General features: G+C 37.4%; 1 protein-coding gene across 9 annotated transcripts; it reads right to left on the reverse strand.

Annotated features, from left to right (window-relative positions):
* Positions 1 to 9356: 9356 nt before the first annotated feature.
* LOC130954870 (uncharacterized) lies at positions 9357 to 19767 on the reverse strand. Of its 9 annotated transcripts, none has more exons than XR_009076442.1 (5): positions 19208 to 19767; positions 18223 to 18294; positions 16844 to 17290; positions 16330 to 16427; positions 9357 to 9836 (listed from the first exon to the last, which is right to left on the reverse strand). XR_009076442.1 is itself a non-coding variant. In XM_057881653.1 (3 exons), the coding sequence occupies exons 2-3, from the start codon at positions 18485 to 18487 to the stop codon at positions 16856 to 16858; spliced, it is 447 nt and encodes a 148-aa protein (XP_057737636.1). In that variant the 5' UTR covers positions 18488 to 18551; positions 19208 to 19767; the 3' UTR covers positions 16843 to 16855. The 9 variants fall into 9 exon arrangements, 1 of the variants encoding a protein (XP_057737636.1); XR_009076443.1 differs by lacking the exon at positions 9357 to 9836 and adding an exon at positions 18476 to 18551 and having other exon boundaries at positions 16138 to 16427; positions 16844 to 17376; XR_009076444.1 differs by lacking the exon at positions 9357 to 9836 and adding an exon at positions 18476 to 18551 and having other exon boundaries at positions 16139 to 16427.
* Positions 19768 to 20125: the final 358 nt, after the last annotated feature.

Below are 20125 nucleotides of genomic sequence, written 5' to 3' on the forward strand. Positions count from 1 at the left end.
CCACAAAACTATTGGGAGCAACTAAACACCTCCCTAGGAGAATTGAGTTCCAACATGGGACAACTAAGGGTGGAGCATCAAGAACACTCCATCATCCTCCATGAAATTAGAGAAGATCAAAGAATCATGAGAGAGGAGCAACAAAGACAAGGAAGAGACATTGAGGAGCTCAAGCACTCCATAGGATCTTCAAGAGGAAGAAAGAGCCGCCATCACTAAGGTGGACCCGTTCTTTAATCTCCTTGTTCTTTATTTTCTGTTTTTCGAATTTTAGTGCTTATGTTTATCTATGTTTGTATCTTGTGATCATTAGTGTCTTAGTGTCTATGTCTTAAAGTTATGAATGTCCTATGAATCCATCACCTTTCTTAAAAATTGTTCTTAATTGAAAAAGAAAAAGAATTGCATGAATTTTAAATTTTATAGCAGTTTAATTATTTTGATGTGGTGGCATTACTTTTGTCTTCTGAATGTATGCTTAAACAGTGCATATGTCTTTTGAATTTGTGGTTCATGAATGCTGGCTCTTGAAAGAATGATGAAAAAGGAGACATGTTACTGAGGATCTGAAAAATCATAAAAATGATTCTTGAAGCAAGAAAAAGCAGTGAATACAAAAAAAAAAAAGAGGCGAAAAAAAAAGGAAAAAAATTCAAAAAAAAAAAGAGAGAAAAAGAAAGAGAAAGAAAGAAATAAAGTTGTGATCCAAGGCAATAAGAGTGTGCTTAAGAACCCTGGACACCTCTAATTGGGGACTCTAGCAAAGCTGAGTCACAATCTGAAAAGGTTCACCCAATTATGTGTCTGTGGCATGTATGTATCCGGTGGTAATACTGGAAGACAGAGTGCTTTGGGCCACGGCCAAGACTCAAAAAGTAGCTGTGTTCAAGAATCATCATACTTAACTAGGAGAATCAATAACACTATCTGGATTCTGAGTTCCTAAAGAAGCCAATTATTCTGAATTTCAAAGGATAGAGTGAGATGCCAAAACTGTTCAGAGACAAAAAGCTAAAAGCCCCGCTCATCTAATTAATACTGATCTTCATAGATGTTTTTGGAGTTCATTGCATATTCTCTTCTTTTCATCTTATTTGATCTTCAGTTGCTTGGGGACAAGCAACAATTTAAGTTTGGTGTTGTGATGAGCGGATAATTTGTACCCTTTTTGGCATTGTTTTTAGTATGTTTTTAGTATCTTTTAGTTAGTTTTTATTATATTTTTATTAGTTTTTAGTTAAAATTAAATTTTCTGGACTTTACTATGAGTTTGTGTGTTTTTCTGTGATTTCAGGTATTTTCTGGCTGAAATTGAGGGATCTGAGCAAAAATCTGATCCAGAGACTCAAAAGGACTGCAGATGCTGTTGGATTCTGACCTCCCTGCACTCGAAGTGGATTTTCTGGAGCTACAGAAGCCCAATTGGCGCGCTCTCAACGGCGTTGGAAAGTAGACATCCTGGGCTTTCCAGCAATATATGATAGTCCATAATTTGCCCAAGATTTGATGGCCCAAACTGGCGTTCAAAGTCACCTACAGAAATTCCAGCGTTAAACGCCGGAACTGGCACCTAAATGGGAGTTAAACGGCCAAACTGGCATAAAAGCTGGCGTTTAACTCCAAGAAGAGTCTCTACACGAAATTGCTTCATTGCTCAGCCCAAGCACACACCAAGTGGGCCCGGAAGTGGATTTTTATGTCATTTACTCATCTTTGTAAACCTTAGGCTACTAGTTTTCTATAAGTAGGACCTTTTGCTATTGTATTTTCATCTGGGAATCATTGGATTATTTTAGATCCTTTGATCATCTTTGGACATCTAGTTCTTAGATCATTGGGAGGCTGGCCTCACGGCCATGCCTAGACCTTGTTCTTATGTATTTTCAACGGTGGAGTTTCTACACACCATAGATTAAGGTGTGGAGCTCTGCTGTACCTCGAGTATTAATGCAATTACTATTGTTCTTCTATTCAATTCCGCTTGTTCTTTGTCCAAGATATCACTTGTTCTTCAACTTGATGAATGTGATGATCTGTGACACTCATCATCATTCTCACCTATGAACAAGGTGACTGACAACCACTTTTGTTCTACAAGCAACCAAGGCTCTAGTGAATATCTCTTGGATTCCTGATACACGATGCATGGTTGATCGCCTGACAACCGAGTGCTCGCCTGACAAACGAGCCAGCCATTCCGTGAGATCAGAGTCTTCGTGGTATAGGCAAGAACTGATGGCGGCATTCAAGAGAATCCGGAAGGTCTAACCTTGTCTGTGGTATTCTGAGTAGGATTCAATGATTGAATGACTGTGACGTGCTTCAAACTCCTAGCAGGCGGGGCGTTAGTGACAGACGCAAAAGAATCAATGGATTCTATTCCGGCCTGACCGAGAACCGACAGCTGATTAGCCATATGCTGTGACAGAGCATAGGAACATTTTCACTGAGAGGATGGGAGGTAGCCACTGACAACGGTGAAACCCTACATAAGCTTGCCATGGAAAAGAGTAAGAAGGATTGGATGAAGACAGTAGGAAAGCAGAGAGACGGAAGGGAAGGCATCTTCATACGCTTATCTGAAGTTCCTACTAATGAATTACATAAGTACCTCTATCTTTATCTTTATGCTTTATTCGTATATCACTATACCCATTTGAGTCTGCCTGACTAAGATTTACAAGGTGACCATAGCTTGCTTCATACCAACAATCTCCGTGGGATCGACCCTTACTCGCGTAAGGTTTATTACTTGGACGACCCAGTGCACTTGCTGGTTAGTTGTGCGAAGTTGTGTAATGCCATGGGATTGAACAACAAGTTTTTGGGGTTCATGACCGGGGATTATGAGAGTTGTGAAAAGTATTGTTCACAATTTCGCGCACCAAGCAGCAGTGATGAGGCAGGGGGAACCTAGGAGGTAAGCAGAAACAGAAGGGGGACTGGGAAATATGAGAATGCGAAGTACTGTAATGCCGCCCAAAAATGGTGGCAGCGCAGTGGAGCTCGCGGCGGTTGTCGCAGAGAAGAGGGACAGAGCAAGAGAGTGGGGCTCTGTTCTGGAAAGGATTAGCGAAAGGGAGCACCAAAACTGGGATGGCGAGAGAAATAGAGTTTGGTGGTGGTGGTGGTGTGGTGCTCGCTGGTGGCAGTGATGTAGCCGGTCGACACTGGTTAGAAACGGGCAGAGGGGAGGGAAAGAGCGAGGGTGAGAAAAAAGAAGGGAAAGAAAGAAAGAAGAAGGGGAGGAGAATACAGGGTGGCAGTCGACGGCGATGGAGACGCCGGAAGGTGATTGGAAGTGGTGGCCGGGGATGGGTTGAAGATAGTTGAGGCAAGAGAGAAGAGGTATGTTGGAAGAGAGAAAGGTGAGGGGTGCGCGACTGCGCTAGGGTTCCTCGCGTGGATGGGGATTATAATTTTGAATCCACACGTCTGCGCCCTGTACACGTCTGCGTGGATAAGCGAAAGAGGGATGGACGTGGAAGCGTCATGTGCACTGAAGCATGAAACAAAGATGTGTGCATGGACGCGTACGCGTATGGTGCGCGTCCGCGTGGGTTGGGGATTGGGCAAGGGGCATAGTGTTGGCCCGAAGTTAGCACAACTCTCGGGTCATGTGTATGGGAACTGTGTTAGCGCATCGACGCGTACACGTCTTGTACGCGTACGCGTGCATGAGACTTGCGCTACACGCCCAGTGTTTGCACCGTGTTTGCCTAACTCTCTGGAATCATGTATGGGGGCTGCATCCACTGATCGACGCGTACGCGTACAGCGTGCATACGCGTCCCTGCCCTCTCTCTTTTTTTCCAGAAATACTCAAAACTGCTTAAAATCTCCCTAACGCTATCTACAACTCAACACCAAAATTACAAAAATCTTTTTGGTTTTTAAGGGTTTTCAAATGTAAGAAAGGAAAACTTGCAACACAAGCAACTAGCAACCAAATTACTAAAACAACTATATGAAGAGAAAAACTAATTACAATGGTAACTCAAATCACTTATTAATCAAATCTACAAGAGAGTGGAAAGAGTTTACCAAGGTGGGGTGTCTCCCACCTAGCACTTTTAGTTTAAGTCCTTAAGTTGGACATTTGGTAAGCTCTTTGTCATGGTGGCTTATGCTTTTACTCATCCTTGAATCTCCAAGGATCTTTGCTCCTCAAATGGTTGACAGAAAATCCAACCGTCTTTACCAAGCTTGGGTGAAGTTCTACCCAAGATATGAGCTCCCATAGTTGGTCTTTATGTTGCGATCCAGGATCCCATATCTTATTTTCACACCCGTCTTCTAGTTGATCATCATGACTCTTCCATCCAGGTGGTTGACACATAGAATTCTCTTTAGCACACCAAGTTTTTTCACTAGACCCACACAAAGTAGCATTCATCCAATCATGGTCCCTATGTCTTGAAAATTTGACCTTAATGAACCTAATACCAAACTTTCAACCACTACACAACTCCCTCTTACTCTTAATTCTAGAAAGAGCTCTAAGTTGCCCATCCGTTTCAATCAAATCATATTCAAGTGAGAAAGTAAAGCTTAGGGGCAATAAGTTTACCCACTTGAATGTTGTGTTGGATGGTGACTTAGGAAGGGTAACTTCCCCACACTTAGACAATGCGAGGTCTGCTCCCTTACGTTCTTTCTTGGTTGTTTCCACTTCTTGACAACTTTCTTCAAATTCTTTTTGCTTGTTGACTTCTTCCACATCCTCCTCATCATCAATCAAGTCAAACTTGGGAGGTTGTGTGAAATCTACTTCAACACCGGCTTCACATTCAATGGAAGAGTCTTCAATGAGACCACCAACATTACTTGGTGTTGAGTTGTCTTTAATAACTTCAACTTCAAATTCCATGGGAGAGGATTCCAATTTGGTTAAGAATTCACCAATGATGGAGTCTTCCTCTTGATTATCCTCGTCAAAGTCTCCAACTATGATTGCATTGGAGGTTGTACACCCTCCTCAACATCAATATTAAACTTCTTGGAGAGAGGTTCTTGAGATTCCCATGGTGGTTCCGCATCTCCTAAATCTTGAACCACTTCTTCCTCTTCTTCAACAATCATGGCTTCCTCCAATTGTTCCAATACAAAATCTAACTCCTCACTCTCCACCGGACTTTCCAGTCTCTCTTTCATACTTTGCTTTTCTTTTGATCCTTCGAAATTGGCAATGGAAGCGCCTTGAGTGTTCAAATATTGGTAGGCTAAAGTTTGCGCTACCTCGGTCAAGTTAGCCACAAACTCTAGTGCGTTCCTTTGCATGGCCTCTTGTCCTTGAAGTAGCAAAGTGAGAGAATTGTCCTTTTGGGCTTGGGGTGGATAGGAGGGTTCATCATTTTGGAGAAATGGTTCATAGTAGGAAGGTGGTTCTTCTTGGTGGAAATATGGCAGTGATGTGTATTAAGGTGGTTCTTGGTAGTAATCATGATAGGGTTGTGGTGGTTCTAAAGGTTCTTACTCATAGTGGTCATAAGAATGTGGTATAGGTGATCGGTCATGTGATGAAAAGGGGCCATATGAAGGTGCTTGGTAAAAAAGGGGCTTGTGATCATGGTAGAGGATCATATTGAGGGTAAGATTCATAGGCATATGGTGGTGGTGCTTGATTGTGATGATAAGATTCACCATAGCCATTGAATTGACATGCATTAGGATGAGAGTTATACCTATAAGTGTCCGGAGGTTGTTGCCAAGAGGAGTGATCAATTCCTTAAAGCTCCTCCCATCTTTGATGGTTCCATCCTTGGTACATGTTATCATGGAAGTCCACATTTCCTACAACACAATTAGAACCAAACTCATAGCCAAGAGGGTGAGAATTCATAGTGGGAATAAAATAAAACTAACAAAGCCCTAAAAACTAGCAAAAACTAACAAACAAGAAAAAAATAACTATATTCACAATATTCACATATATACAATAACCAATAACAAGGCACACAATTATAATTCCCCGTCAACGGCGCCATTTTGATGATTGAATTTTTATGTGGTAAAGAATTTCACTAATGAAGTCTCGTTGCAAGTATAGTTTCTAAACCAACAATAATCCTTTCATACAAAAATTTGTTTGTCACACGTAACAAACCCCTAATTAATCCTAATAACCAAAGTATTCAAACCTCGGGTCGTCTCTCAAAGGAATTGCAGGGTAGTGTTCTTGTTATTGGTTATGAGTTGTATATTTTGGGATTTTGGATAAGAAACATGAAAAGCAAATGGCAATGAAAATAAAATGATAAAACGGTCTTGGCAAGGTTTGGTGGTCAAGGATCTCTATCCCTATCACTAATCACAACATGATAATTGCAAGGATCAATCCCATTAAATCATCCTCTAACAAGTAAAGGAATGTCAAATGAACTATATCAATCCAAGTCCATAGGTCTTAACTATTTACTAATTGAATTAATGAGAGTTAGAGTCAATGGCTATCAATAATCAATCACTTGGATATTAGTAACTCAAGAATTCCTAAGTTACCTTCTCAAGCCAAGAACATAAAAGTCTACTCTAACCTCCTTCCAAGCATTTTATCAAACACTTGGAAGGCATAAAAGGAAATCATAGTAGATTGATAACAAGAATGAAATATAACAACAATTAATTGCAAAGAATTAACAACAACAATCAAGGAAAACACAATTAACATGAATTACCTCAAATTGCATTAAAAGAAAATAAGAAGAACAAAAGTATATCAACTACAAAGTATGGAAACAAATAAAGGAAATTGCAATAAGAGAATAGAAGAACAAGATGTAGAAGTATAGAATTGAAAAGTAGAAGTAGATGAAAGCAAAGATTAAAGCCTAGATCTAAGAAATTCTAACCTAAACCTAATCTTAATTCTAGAGAGAAGAGAGAGCTTTTCTCTCTAGAAAAACTAAACTAAAACTAGATCTAAAGTGTGTAATGTGATCTAAGGTGCATTCCCCTTCAATCCTTGATCCTTTTAAGCATTTTGGTGCCAAAGTTGGTTCAGACTGGGCCCCATAGCCTCTGTGAATTTCCTAGGCACGATTTCACTTAAAAATCACGTGCCAACACCGATGCGTACGCGTACAGCACACGTACGCGTACATGGGGTTTTTACAATTCAAGCGTATGCATCTAGTGCGCGTGCGCGTCCATGGACGTATCCCAAATCTTTGGCTTTTCATGATTTCTCCACTCTGTATGCTTTCTCTTTACTCCTTTGATCCATTCCTAGCCCTTTTCAATATGAAATCACAAGCAAGCACATCAAGGCATCCAGTGGAATCAAAAGAAGATTAAAATTATCAAATCAAGGGTCCAAAAGCATGTTTTCACATTTGAGCACAAATTAGGAGACAATCATGAAACTATACTATTTTATTGAATAAATGTGAGAAAAGGTTAACAAAATGCTCTAAATTCAACACCAGATAAACCCTAAAAGCGGGGTTTATCAATAAAACACTCATTATCAGGGTACTTCGAGTGTCGAAGCGCAGGGAGGCTAAATTGTCTACTACCTCGGTCAAGGTAGCTATGAACTCTAGTGTCGTCTACTGCATCTCTCTTTGCCCTTGAAGAAGAACACCAAGAGTGCCATTCATTGGAGATTGGAGTGAATATGAGGGTTCATTGCTTGGAAGGAAAGGTTCTTGATAAGAAGGTGGTTCATCATGATAAGGATGTGGCGGTTCAATACTCTTCATCTTTTCCACTTGTTGCACAACACATTCATCCGTGGAAAGGCTTTGTTTGTTACATGAGTCCCATGGGTCGAACTTTTGACGGATGGTTGCATGAAGTTGATCCATTACTTCCTTGAGACGATCCATTGGCTCTTGTTCCACTTGGCTATCATAAGTAGGATCGTAGTGCTCTTGGATTGATGGATATGGACATGCTCCTATGGAGGGTTGTGGTGGAAAAGAAAATTCATCTTGTGGTTGAAAGTTCACATACATTGGAGGTGGTGTATATTGAGGTGGTGGTTCTTGGGCATAGTTATGTTGGAATTGGGGTGGTTCTATGTATGGTTCATTTGGCTCAAAAGGTGGTTGATGTGGTGGATATGGGTTAGGATCATATAGAGGTGTTTGGTAAAATGGGACTTGTGAGTATGGTAGTTCAAAGCTATGTTGAGGAGGGGGTTCATAGGCAAATGGTGGTGGTTGTTGGTAGTCACAAGGAGGTCCACCATATCCATTGTCTTGGTATACATCAAAGAGTGGTTCTTGTTCATAGTACGTTGGTGGAGGTTGTTGCCAAGAGGTTTGTCCATAAGCTTGAGGCTCTTCCCACCTTTGATTGTCCTATCCTTGATGCATGTTCTCATTGTAACTTCCATTCCCTACAACATAATTTGAACCAAACTCATAGCCAAAGGAGTGAGAATTCATATTAGCAAGAGAAAATAAAAACAGAAGCTAATAAGAAATAACGAAAATAAACTCCTAAAACTAGAAACCACTAACAAAGAAACAAAAAGGCAAACATATTCACAATATTCACAATAACCAATAATAAGGCACACATTTGCAATTCCCTGGCAACGGCGCCAAAAGTTTGACGGAGGAAAAATGTCAGTAAAGATTTTCACAAAAATATCGCGTTGTAAGTATAGTTCTAAACCGACAATTAAACCTCAATCAATATTTAAATTATTTGTCACTTAGGCAAACCCAATAAAATTAACCGAAGTATTAAACCTCGGGTCGTCTCTCAAGGAATTGCAAGGAAGTGTACTTACTATTGGTTATGGGAAAACATTTTTTGGGGTTTTTGAATTAAGAAACAAGAAAGTAAAATGGCAAGAAAATAAAGTAATAACTACGAAAGCTCTTAGCAAGGAAAGAGGATTAGAAGTCCTATCCTTATTATCATTTTCAATTGTGATGGTAATTGTGATTTGCCTTCACTTAGTTAACCTCTAACCAATAGAGGAAGGTCAAGTGCATACAATCAACTTGAGTTTACAAGTCCTAGTCAACTCATAGTGAGAGACTAGCTTTGGTGAAGTTCAAGCTAACCGGCAATCTTCAATCAACAAAAGACTTTTGATAACTCAAGAGTCTCTAACTAATCAATCCAAGTCAAGAGCATAAAAATCTAAATTAAAATCCACCCAAGAATTTTATCAAACACGTGGAAGGCGCAAAATAAAAAACATAGAAAATTAATAAGGAATATTAAATCTAAATAACCAATTGCAAGCATCAATGACTAACAATTAAAGAGAGTGACAATAAACATAGAGAACATAAATTGCATTAAAAGGAATCAAACATAACAAGAGCTCATAAACATAAAAATGGTGAAAAAGGAAAATTAACAAGAGAGGAAGATGAACTAAAGTGCTTAAACAAATAAAAGTAAGAGAACACTAAATTAAAGGAAGATTGAACCTGAACCTAAGGAGAAATTGAAAGAAGAAACCTTAAAACCTAGAGAGAGGAGTCTCTAGAAAACTACATCTAAACCTAAATTGTATGAATGAAAGTGTGAATAATGGATCCCCCCAGCCTCACTTTGTAGCCTCTAATAAGTATTTTCAGGCCTGAAACTGGATCAAAAGCAGCCCAGAAATTGTCCCCAGCGTTTTCTACAATTACAGCACGTGACACTTTGTCACGCGTACGTGTCGCCCACGCATACGCGTTGCTTGAACTCGGCACTGGTCACGCGTAGGCATCAGCCACGCATGCGCATCACTTGGACATTGACTCAGTTACGCGTACGCATCGTCCACGCGTGCGCGTCGCTACCAGATCCTGAAATTCTCAATTTCTTGTATTTCTTCCACTTTTGCATGCTTCCTTTCCATCCTCTAAGCCATTCCTGCCCTATAAAACCTAAAAACACTTAACACACATATCACAGAATCGAATGGTAATAAGAGAAAATTAAAATTAGCAAATTTAAGGCCAAAGAAGCATGTTTTTAATCATAGCTAAAAATTAGGAAGGAAAATATAAAACATGCGAATTATATGAATAAGTGTTGGAATAACAGATAAAATCCACTCGATTGAGCACAAAAGAAACCTTAAAATAGTGGTTTATCAGCACTACAAGAAAATCGCCAAATACCGTCAAATTTACCAGCAGAATAAAAGCGACGGTATAAACCTCACCAGAAAATACTTACCGCCGGTTTTTTAGAGTCCGATGCTAATTTTTGCTGGATTTAGCAACGGAATATATAACACAATCCGTTGAAAGTTATCGTTGGATTAATCCAATGATAACACTGGCGCCATGTTATAAGTATCCGTGCCATTTTACCATCGGATTAATCCGACTGAAAGTTTTTTGGAAGTTTTCTTAAAAGAATGCGCTGTTACCGTCTGTAAATTTCAACGGTAATGCCAACAGACGTATTTTTTTAAATATTTATTTTCCGTCCATTTATAGCGTGACCCAATAACAAGCATAATTGAAATAGTGCTTTAAACCTGAAGTTAATATCAAGCATAAAATGTAAAAATACGGAATGATGATCATTGATATATCTGAAACAATGTTAATTACATTATATTCTTCTCAAAGTTTGGTAAAGAATTATATATATCATAGAACTATATTTGTATTAATCCTATTCAGATTTATCGTTATCTTCCTCTAGTTCACCATCCTCGTCTTCTGAGGTAGTTTCCTGATCATCGAACTCGTCGTCCTCTTCTTCGTTTACTTTGACCTCGTCTTCTTCTTGAAGATTGTCGTCCTGTTATGGTAGTGCGTTGTCATGTAATCCAAAGTAAACGATATCATCATTTGTAATAGCTGAGTTAAGGGTAATTGGCTTACCGGTATCAACCACCATTTTTGAAGGAGTTGGGTCATCAATTTGGTAAGGTTTTTACCCTCTGTTCTATCATCAGACTTGATCCGACATTTTGGCTTAGTCTTAACCACAACCAACCAAATAGACTTTCATGAATCCGGATAAGGCAAAAAGTACACATGTTGTGAATTTTGAGGTAGAATATAAGGATCATAGTGTCTATATTTCCTGGTTAAATTAACTTCAGTGATATCGTAGTCCTTGTGCTTTTGTATTTCTTGTCGTGAACTAGGATCATACCATTCATATTTAAACATGCACACCTCAACGTAGTGTGACAGAAATACTATAATTTAATTATGTTGTACAACACAACAAACTATTCAGAATAACCACCGCCTGAATTCTCACGAACCCAAACTGTAGTGTTATCTATTTTCTTTCCTACTGACCACTATAAGTTATGAAACCGATATCCATTAATATTGTACATCAGGTAGCTAGTGCCCTTATTCATTGGACCCCACTAAGTGCAACTAGTTCCGAATCTGTTGTATCAGATAGATGCATGCTGACGTATTCTTTGAACTAACGTGAAAAGTTATTCGATGAGGTAACATGATTTGCCTCTTGAAACAACCTATATGATAAAATAGGATAAAGAAGTTTTGATTAGATTAAGAAGTTAGAATGTTACTGATTGCAATATTTACGAGGACTTAATAAACTCAAATCAGGTACGGTGAAATCTGGTCACAGTTAAGCAACATATGCAGATGTGCGGCATCGATTTCCATCTGCTATAACCAGTAGTCAATGCTCGTACCCATTGCATCTCCTGGGTATGTTGTTCTACCCGACGATGATTCTTCCCTCTTATTGTTTCTTGTAACCCTTGTTCTATGTGATTCAACATGAGGCTAAAAATAGAATGAGCAAAATGCGGATGTTTTCTTAGCTAGGAATGCTTCACAGATGCTGCCCTCAATCCGAGCCTAGTTCTTCTCGATATGCTTGAATGAACTAATCATCCTCTCAAATGGATACATCTACCGAAATCGGACCGGCCCACATAGTAGTGTTTCAAACATTAGGTGGACTGCTAAGTGTTTCCTAACGTCAAAAAAGGATAGAGGGAATATCCTCTCTAGCTTACAAAGTATGATAGGAATGTTCTTGTCTATGATTGTGATATCATTAATGCTAAGTTTGGTAACACATAAATCCCTAAAGAACTCACTTATTTCTGTGAGGAATTTCCAAATGTTGGTTGGAAGTTCTCTGGATGCGACTGGAAGTAAACACTCCATGAAAATGTGACAATCATGTCTCTTCAACACAACAAGCCTACCCTGTGATTCTTTTGCACACCTACACAAGTTAGAGGTGTAACCATTAGAAAACCTCAATCCCCTAACCCACCTACAAATATTTTTCCTCTGATCCTTTGTTAGAGTGAACATTGCCTTTGATTTATCCCACAACTCGTTATCAAGTTCCCTTAAGTCCAGATCTGGCCGCCTGCAAATATCTATCAAGTCTAACCATACCTTATCGTTATCCATTGTTTGCTCACCATCCATTACTGTGTGCATGATATTATTGAACACGTTTTTCTCAATGTGCATCACATCAAGATAGTGTCGAACCAAGTTGTCTCTCTAACAAGGCAACTCCCAAAATATACTCTGTTTAGTCCAATTATTCTCCCTGCCATATCCTGGAGGTATTAAACTTGCCCAGTTTTCAACGATCATTGGGATTTTACTGACGTGATTCTAAACTGACCTACCATTTAAATTTATGGGTGCCTCTTCATGTTCAGTTGTATTCTTTTTGAACAAGTCCCTGTTACGCCAAAAAGAATGATCAAAGTCGAGGAGTCCTCAATGGCAATCAAACCATAAATTCTTACTGCTATTCGGCAACCAAAATGCTTTCATATCCACCATACAAATGGGGCAAGCCATTTTGCCCTGAGTGGACCAACTTGACAATATGCCGTATGCAGGAAAGTCGTTAATGGTCTACATCATGCAGCCCGCAGTTGAAAGTTTGTCTTCGTCGAAATATCATACATTTCTACACCATCAATCTACAACTCCTTTAAGTCGTCCACCAAGGACTGCAAGAAGACATCTATTTTGGCTTTTGGATTGCTGGGACCAAGTATGATGCAAGTTAGGAACATGTATGGGTTCTTCATGCACATTTCAGGACTTATGTTATACGGTGTCACCACTATAGAACAACATGAGTACGCATTACTAAAATTGAAATTCGGTGCGAACCCATCAAAGCACAAAGCTAGTCTAACATTTCTCAACTCGCTCGCAAATGTAAGATGCAGCCGCTCAAAATACTTCCAGGCTTTTTCGTGTGATGGGTGTAACATGATTCCATCATCTCTCTTGTTGTTACTATGGCAGGTCATGTGAGAGGCCGAACTCATCGATGCATACAATCGCTTCAGCCTAGGGATCAAGGATAAGTAGTGCATCCATTTCATCAGAACTCTCTTTAACTGGCATTTACCAATCTGTTCTCTCTCAACTTGGAACCTCGGTGATTTTCAGAATCTGCATTCAGTTAGTTCTGCATCCCTTTTGTAATACAACATGCACCCATTCAAACAACAATCAATTTTCAACGAATTTAGACCCAATTTTAAAACTAGCTTCTTCGGTTCATAGTGGTTTCAGGGGATGCCAGAGGTCCTGACAAGTACTAGTTCATTGCAAAGGGTGGCCTACTTATCAAAAGACTCTTGCGAATTTAACTCCAACTTAATAGTCATCATTTTAACACATGCAGATAACTCCGAATGAAGTAATGCTCAAACAACGGTCTTGCAACAAATTATAACAGATGATAAAATATCCTTGCCTCCAGGTTAGCCTCTTGTTCAGCCTCTTTTAATTTCGTAACACATGTTACATCAAACACCATCTCATTGTATCTCTCTTGGCTACCCTCCCAAGTCATGTCTTCCATGTTTAGTTCTCTTTCCACCCGAACCCTCATTGACCGATAGTCGGACCTATTCAAATTCGAGAAAAACATGTTAATTCCTTGTTCGTCCACTTTTTCGTTCTCTGTTCACTTCCAATACCCATCCTTGAACCCGTTACGATAAAAGTGAAGTGTTATATTCGCAGGTCCTAATGATTTAGTCAGCCAAAATTTTTCACACGGACACCTAGATACCCCTTCAGACTTAAACGGTTCCATGCTGAACACATGCCAAACAGACGTGTCAACCCCCCTCAAAGAATTCAGGTTTTAATCCCCCCACCCACCGTTATCCTTATCATAAATCCATAGACAATGACTTGAAATCATATTGAATCGCACACCCTGAAGTTCGACGAACAAGACAAAATTATTAAATTTTTTACAAAATTTGGCAGAGCATACCCTATAATGAGAATCTTCTACAAACCAAACAAGTTTTAAAGCAAATTACACAAAATTTTGACAGACCTTCCTCTTAATTTAGAGACATCCATCAAATAAATATAAAAATTTTCACAGTGGAAATAGTTGCAAGCATATATTAGAACAAACACAAACTCAATAACATATCAAATCCAAACTGTTCTAGTCCGCAACCCCTTATAACTCCACAATTTTCCAACTAACAAGGGTTTCGAGAAGGCGCCTTTATGCGACCTTCTCCCACTGTCCTAAAACGCTATCCTTGGAAAAGTAAGTCGAACATAAAATTTAAACAATTGATTATAGTTAGAGATAGAAAACCTATCTGAAACACAAATACAAAAAATACAAAAGAACAAAAATATAATTAATTTCAGAGAAATACTACCGTGCTAATAAAAAAGAAAACATATTAAACTCACAAGGAAAAACTAATTAATTCAACAAACAACACAAAGTTATCCGCCAACAATGTCAAACACTCTCAATCTCACCCTATTTAACCTACATTAACTTAAGTATAATTTCTATTTATGTTAAATTAACAAAAGAAATTCTAATCACAAACTTCATTACCTTATTTTAATGAATTATTTGATAATAAAATTCCTAAACAAAACCCTAGACTCACAAAAGAATTTGAAAAAACTAAAAACAACAAACCAAACCCTAAATACAAACTCTGTAACCACAATTTAATCAATAATCTGGTAAAATACCTAACAAAACCCTAAAGTCACAAAAAAATCTGAAAAATAGTAAAAAACTATACAAAATCCTAATCACAAACTTCATTACACTAATTTAATCAATAATTTCATAAACTATTTAACAAAAAATCCTAAACTCACATAAAAATCTTAATAAAATTAAAAAACTATGCCAAAATTATCTTTGATGGTGGCTGCAAGATACTGGAGGCGTGATGATACCAATAGTGATGGCAACACCGACGGCAGTGGCCACAAAGAATAGCAGTGGTGTTCCCAACTTTTCCAGCGGTGACCGATAGCTCCAGCGACAAGAACGTTCAGCAATAGCAACACCAGAGTCTCCGGTAGGTGACAACGACATCGGCAGCACCTCCACCGACGAGAGAACATGAGAGGAGAGAGAGCTTCGTAGAGGAGAGAGGGAGAGAGAGAAGAGAGAGTAAACTCGGGCAAGTGAGGGAGGAAGGGTTCGCGTTTGAATTTTAAACGAATCTTACCGTCAGCAAAATCTGACGGTAAAATCGACGGTAAGGTTGGCATCCAAAAAATCAATATTTTGCGCCACTGATCACCATCGGAAAATAAAATCTGAGGTAAACATTTTTGGAAATCCAAGCTGCCTTGTATCTGACGCAAAACTTGATGCTAAATTTGCCAGTAATCATCGCCGTTAAATCCGACAGTAACTCTAACGATTCTCGGCATTTTTTTATAGTGCTAGCTTGTTTCTAGTCCTACTTATACACCATAAAACGAAATTTAAGAAAGTAAAAGAGATAGAATAAATTTTATTGGCAACGATCCAACGAGTGTATTTATCTGTCAATCAAGTAATACTACAAGAAAAATACTCATTCAGCTACACTTGAAAAATGTAGCTAAAAGCAAAAAATGGTGCCTTTTGCTAAGGCTACATTTTTTTGGCTTTGGAGACGCTTTAGTGGGGGATTCCTATTCGGTCATTGCCTATTCTCAGAGGCTATACTTTTCTGTATCAAAAACTACACTTTTGGTGTTCAAGAATAGGGTTGATAAGTATAATGATATAGTGTCAAAATTAAACCAGAGATATGAAAATGACTAAACTGATTCACAAGTATAAAAATAAAAAATCATAATAATTATTTAACAAAGTAGAAATTCATATATGAAATATAAATTAATGGTTGATAAGTGATTATTTCCTTGGTTCATAACTGTGAAACATGACAAAAAAAATTTTAAACCCAAAAATAAACTCATGAAAATTGCAAATACTTCTGGTTACAGTCAGATCTGAAAAGGACCCAGTTATAATTAAGGTTATAAGCAAATTGAAAAAGAAGAAAAAGGAAAAAAAGTGTATTAAATCAGAACTCAACGTTTGGATAAAAGATTGATTGCCACAGAAGTTATTACTTACAGTATTAAAATCAACTTCCTTCAGAATATCGACTACAACTGCATGCATGTCCTCCCTGCTAGGTTTCTTCTTGGACTTCTTACTACCTTTTCCTTTTCCTACCAATGGCATTGGAACAGAATAATTTTAGATGAAAAATTTACAAACAAACACATACTTATAAAATACAGAACCATATTGTGTAACTTGATAAAAATTCATATCAAGGGTGTGTTTATCAGGATGGTAAAAATGGGGAGGCAAATTTCATGTGAGCTCTGTAATTGTCAGCATTTAGCTCATCCATAAAAATTTATGTCCCGTTTTTTCCCCAACCAAACACCTAAAGAAAAGTTTTTAGAAATAGTTTGACAATACTACTTAATCAAAGTTAACATGTTCTAAAACTACTACTACTTAATCAAAGTTAACATGTTCTAAAACTAATTTACACAAACAACAGAATGCTAACAGAAATATAGTAAGCACTATAGATAACGTCATATGTAAATTGGAAAAAATGCAATCAATTCACCTTGATCCTTCACTAAAGCTTTTGACGACTTCTCTTTTTGTGTTTTACTTGTAGCCTTTCCTTTAGTATCCGACTTTTCACTAGAGGTTTTCGGCTTTTTGGATGCAAAAGCACTATCCTAGTCAGTCTTTTTTTAAGAGGACTTCTTTGGAGTTTTCTCAGAATCTTAGCAGCCTTCACAGATGTCTTCTTGCCTAACGTAGATTTCTCTCCTGCTTTGCCGGTTGAACCCTCTTTTGCAATCTTTTTAAGAGTGCGCTTTTGGGTGCTTGGTTTTTCTTCCTCTTCCTCTAATTTATTTTCCTCTTTACTTTCATCATTTGAAACTCTAACATCTTCATCATCATGAGATGCCTCTTCAGCATCCGACACTTCCTCTTTATCATCCTCCTCAACATCAGAAGATTGCTTTCTCTTTTTACCAACATTTGAACATTGCTTTTGCTTCTAGAGATTTCATGTATCAAAGTGATTAAAACAATTGAAACCTATGTGTAATACTTCTAATGAATAAGCAAGTCACAACCCAAATCCTTCGGATATGCACGGAAGAGAAAAACAACAAAATTGGTCAATTATGATCAAAAATAAAAATCCAGATGGAAAACTAAGATGATTATTTGCTTTCATAATTGACAGAATGTAGAAACTTAACAAGAAAGCTAAGTATCTCCAATTATCTAAAGGTAAAATAAGTGCTAAAACCATATAAAACAACTCAATAGAAATTGCCAATAGTTAGAAAGTAACTTGGTTGAGCTACTACATTCACAATTATACCATATTGCAACACAAAGCACCTGGAGCTAAACAAACTCCACAGAGAGGTAATCTTAGACAGAATACAAGCTAAGATAGTTAAGTTTTTGACAGAAATCCTAGCTAACACAATAAATTTATTGGCACAGGTTAAACAAGAGAGTGCAATCACACTAAACAGGCTGATGTGGACTAGCAGCAAAACAGATGCAATATTTCAATAGTGAATATCAACAATTTTTTAAGAAGCAAAACATAATGAACACAGAACATAACCAAAAAACAAAACAAGTATAAACTATTACTGTAGGTGAAAGATTCCTATACGAAGTTCACCTCTATTCTCACTCGCTCTCTCTCATACACAATCAAATACAACTAGGATTAAAGTGAATATAATCATATTTAAGTCATATTAAAGTCAAACTCTAGAACTAACCAAATAAAATACATTTAGGAGGAATGGAGGATACTAAATTATCACCGAGGCAATGTTTGTGAGGAAAACTTGAAGAATTTATAACATAAATATCAAAACTAGAAGCGAGAGATTGTACATCAAAGGTTAGTGATCGAATTATAAGTAGCAGGACAAATATAATTTAGTAATGAAAACACACCTTGGCATGTGTTTCTGTATATCCTTTCTTAGGGGATTTGTTAGGAGTTGCCTTTTTGGTTTATTTTTTACCCTTTTGCAAAAGATAAAACCATATTTGTAAGTTTAAACATCTAAAACACATGAAATCTAAACAAATAAAGATACCATATTTAGAGTTTAAAGAATGGTCATGGATTCATTGGCACAAATAATAAACTATAGAGGAATTCATTTCCATCAATCCAGCTATTGAATTATAGTTGCCAACTTACCATACTGATCATGCATGTCAAATACAACAAATAAAAAAGTATCGGAGACACGTGGTTGATTTTCTTTTAGTTTGAACTACAAACAAAAAAAAAGAATCAATATGAAAAATCAAGAGATACATGAAGAATGTTTTTAACCAAAGCGCTCAAACTATGGTATGTTGTTATTCCACAAAGTAGTATTTATTTTATAAACAAAAAACTTAATTTATCAAGAACCTTATATAATAATGCAGAGATAACAAACTTGCTCTTTATCAGCAAGAAAAAATCAGTCGTAGCATGTAGGGACTCCAAAAATTCCAATAACTTTACAGACAATTCTTCCTAAAATTATTTATAATGTGATAACTTAGATTAAATCAAAAGATAGCAAAATCCTTTCTAGAAATAATGGGTTGTGGATCAAGGAGAATTAAATCAGTACTTACCTTTTTCACATTGGTCTTATTTTTCTTTCTTTTCAAAAAATTTATTTCTTTTAGCTGATGATCTAACAGAAGATATCGTTCACCTTGTAATGATAATTTATAAGCAACGGAAAATAAAACTATATTCTCTACCAATGCACATAACACACAGTTCAAGAATACATCAAGTTACACAAGTAAATTAAAGAAAAAAGGTTTAAAAATTTGAAGATAAATTAATGAATAAAACTTCATAAATTTAGCGCATCAATTAAAAATTTCTTTTAACCTCCAAATTTTGAGAAAAAATAGTGCTACTTACCTTAGGAATGGGCTGTTGGATTACAGATTACACGGCAACAACCATTGATTGCACGAAGTCCTCACCTCAGTAAATCCTCAAACAGTTGGGTACGAGTTCACATGCACAACAACAATAGCATGCATGTTCATCAAATCACAATCCACAAATGCATATCTTACAGATTATTGTACCAAACTCCCAAATTAAAAATCCTAAATTGGAACCCTAACCCTCTCAAATTTTAGAACTAAATGATGATGAATACATGCCTTCTCGACGGTGTTGAGTGTAGAGAGGACAATGCTGAGTGCAGAGTCTTCCCAATGGTGAGTGCGCAACAACAATCAGTACAGAAGGGCGAAGAGGAGCGACGATGAGTGGCGAAGTGGTGAGTGGTGAGTGGGAAAGAGGAGCGATGGTGAGTGGCAAAGGTAGTAGCGAAGGTGATAGCGTGAAGGTGAGGGCACAAAGGTGGAAACCTTTCTCTGATTTGGTGAAGGTAATGAGGGCGCGAAAAATTTTGGTGAAGGTAGAAACCTTTCTCTGATTTGGTGATTTGGTGAAAAGGGGAAAAATTTATGAAGTGTTGGTGTATTTGGTCTTAGACACATTAGGCAATACTTTTAAAGCACACCTAAAACATAACAAATAGGTTACTCTTTAAAAGTGCTCTTTTTGGTGAGAAAAGTGTACCTATAGATATTAAGATAATGCTACGCTTTATAAGTGATCTTTATAATATCTAAGGAGACACTTTTCAAGTAATGCCACAACTGTGTTTCCTATTCTCCTATAAAAAAGTAACACGGAGAAAAGCATAGGATATTTTATAAATAGGTGATTGTTTTGTAGTGTAATTTTACTAACTTGCATATATATATATATATATATATATATATATATATATATATTACAAAAACTTAGAATGTATGAAAT

This window comes from Arachis stenosperma, chromosome 10 (genome assembly GCF_014773155.1).
Source record: "Arachis stenosperma cultivar V10309 chromosome 10, arast.V10309.gnm1.PFL2, whole genome shotgun sequence".
NCBI lineage: Eukaryota > Viridiplantae > Streptophyta > Magnoliopsida > Fabales > Fabaceae > Arachis > Arachis stenosperma.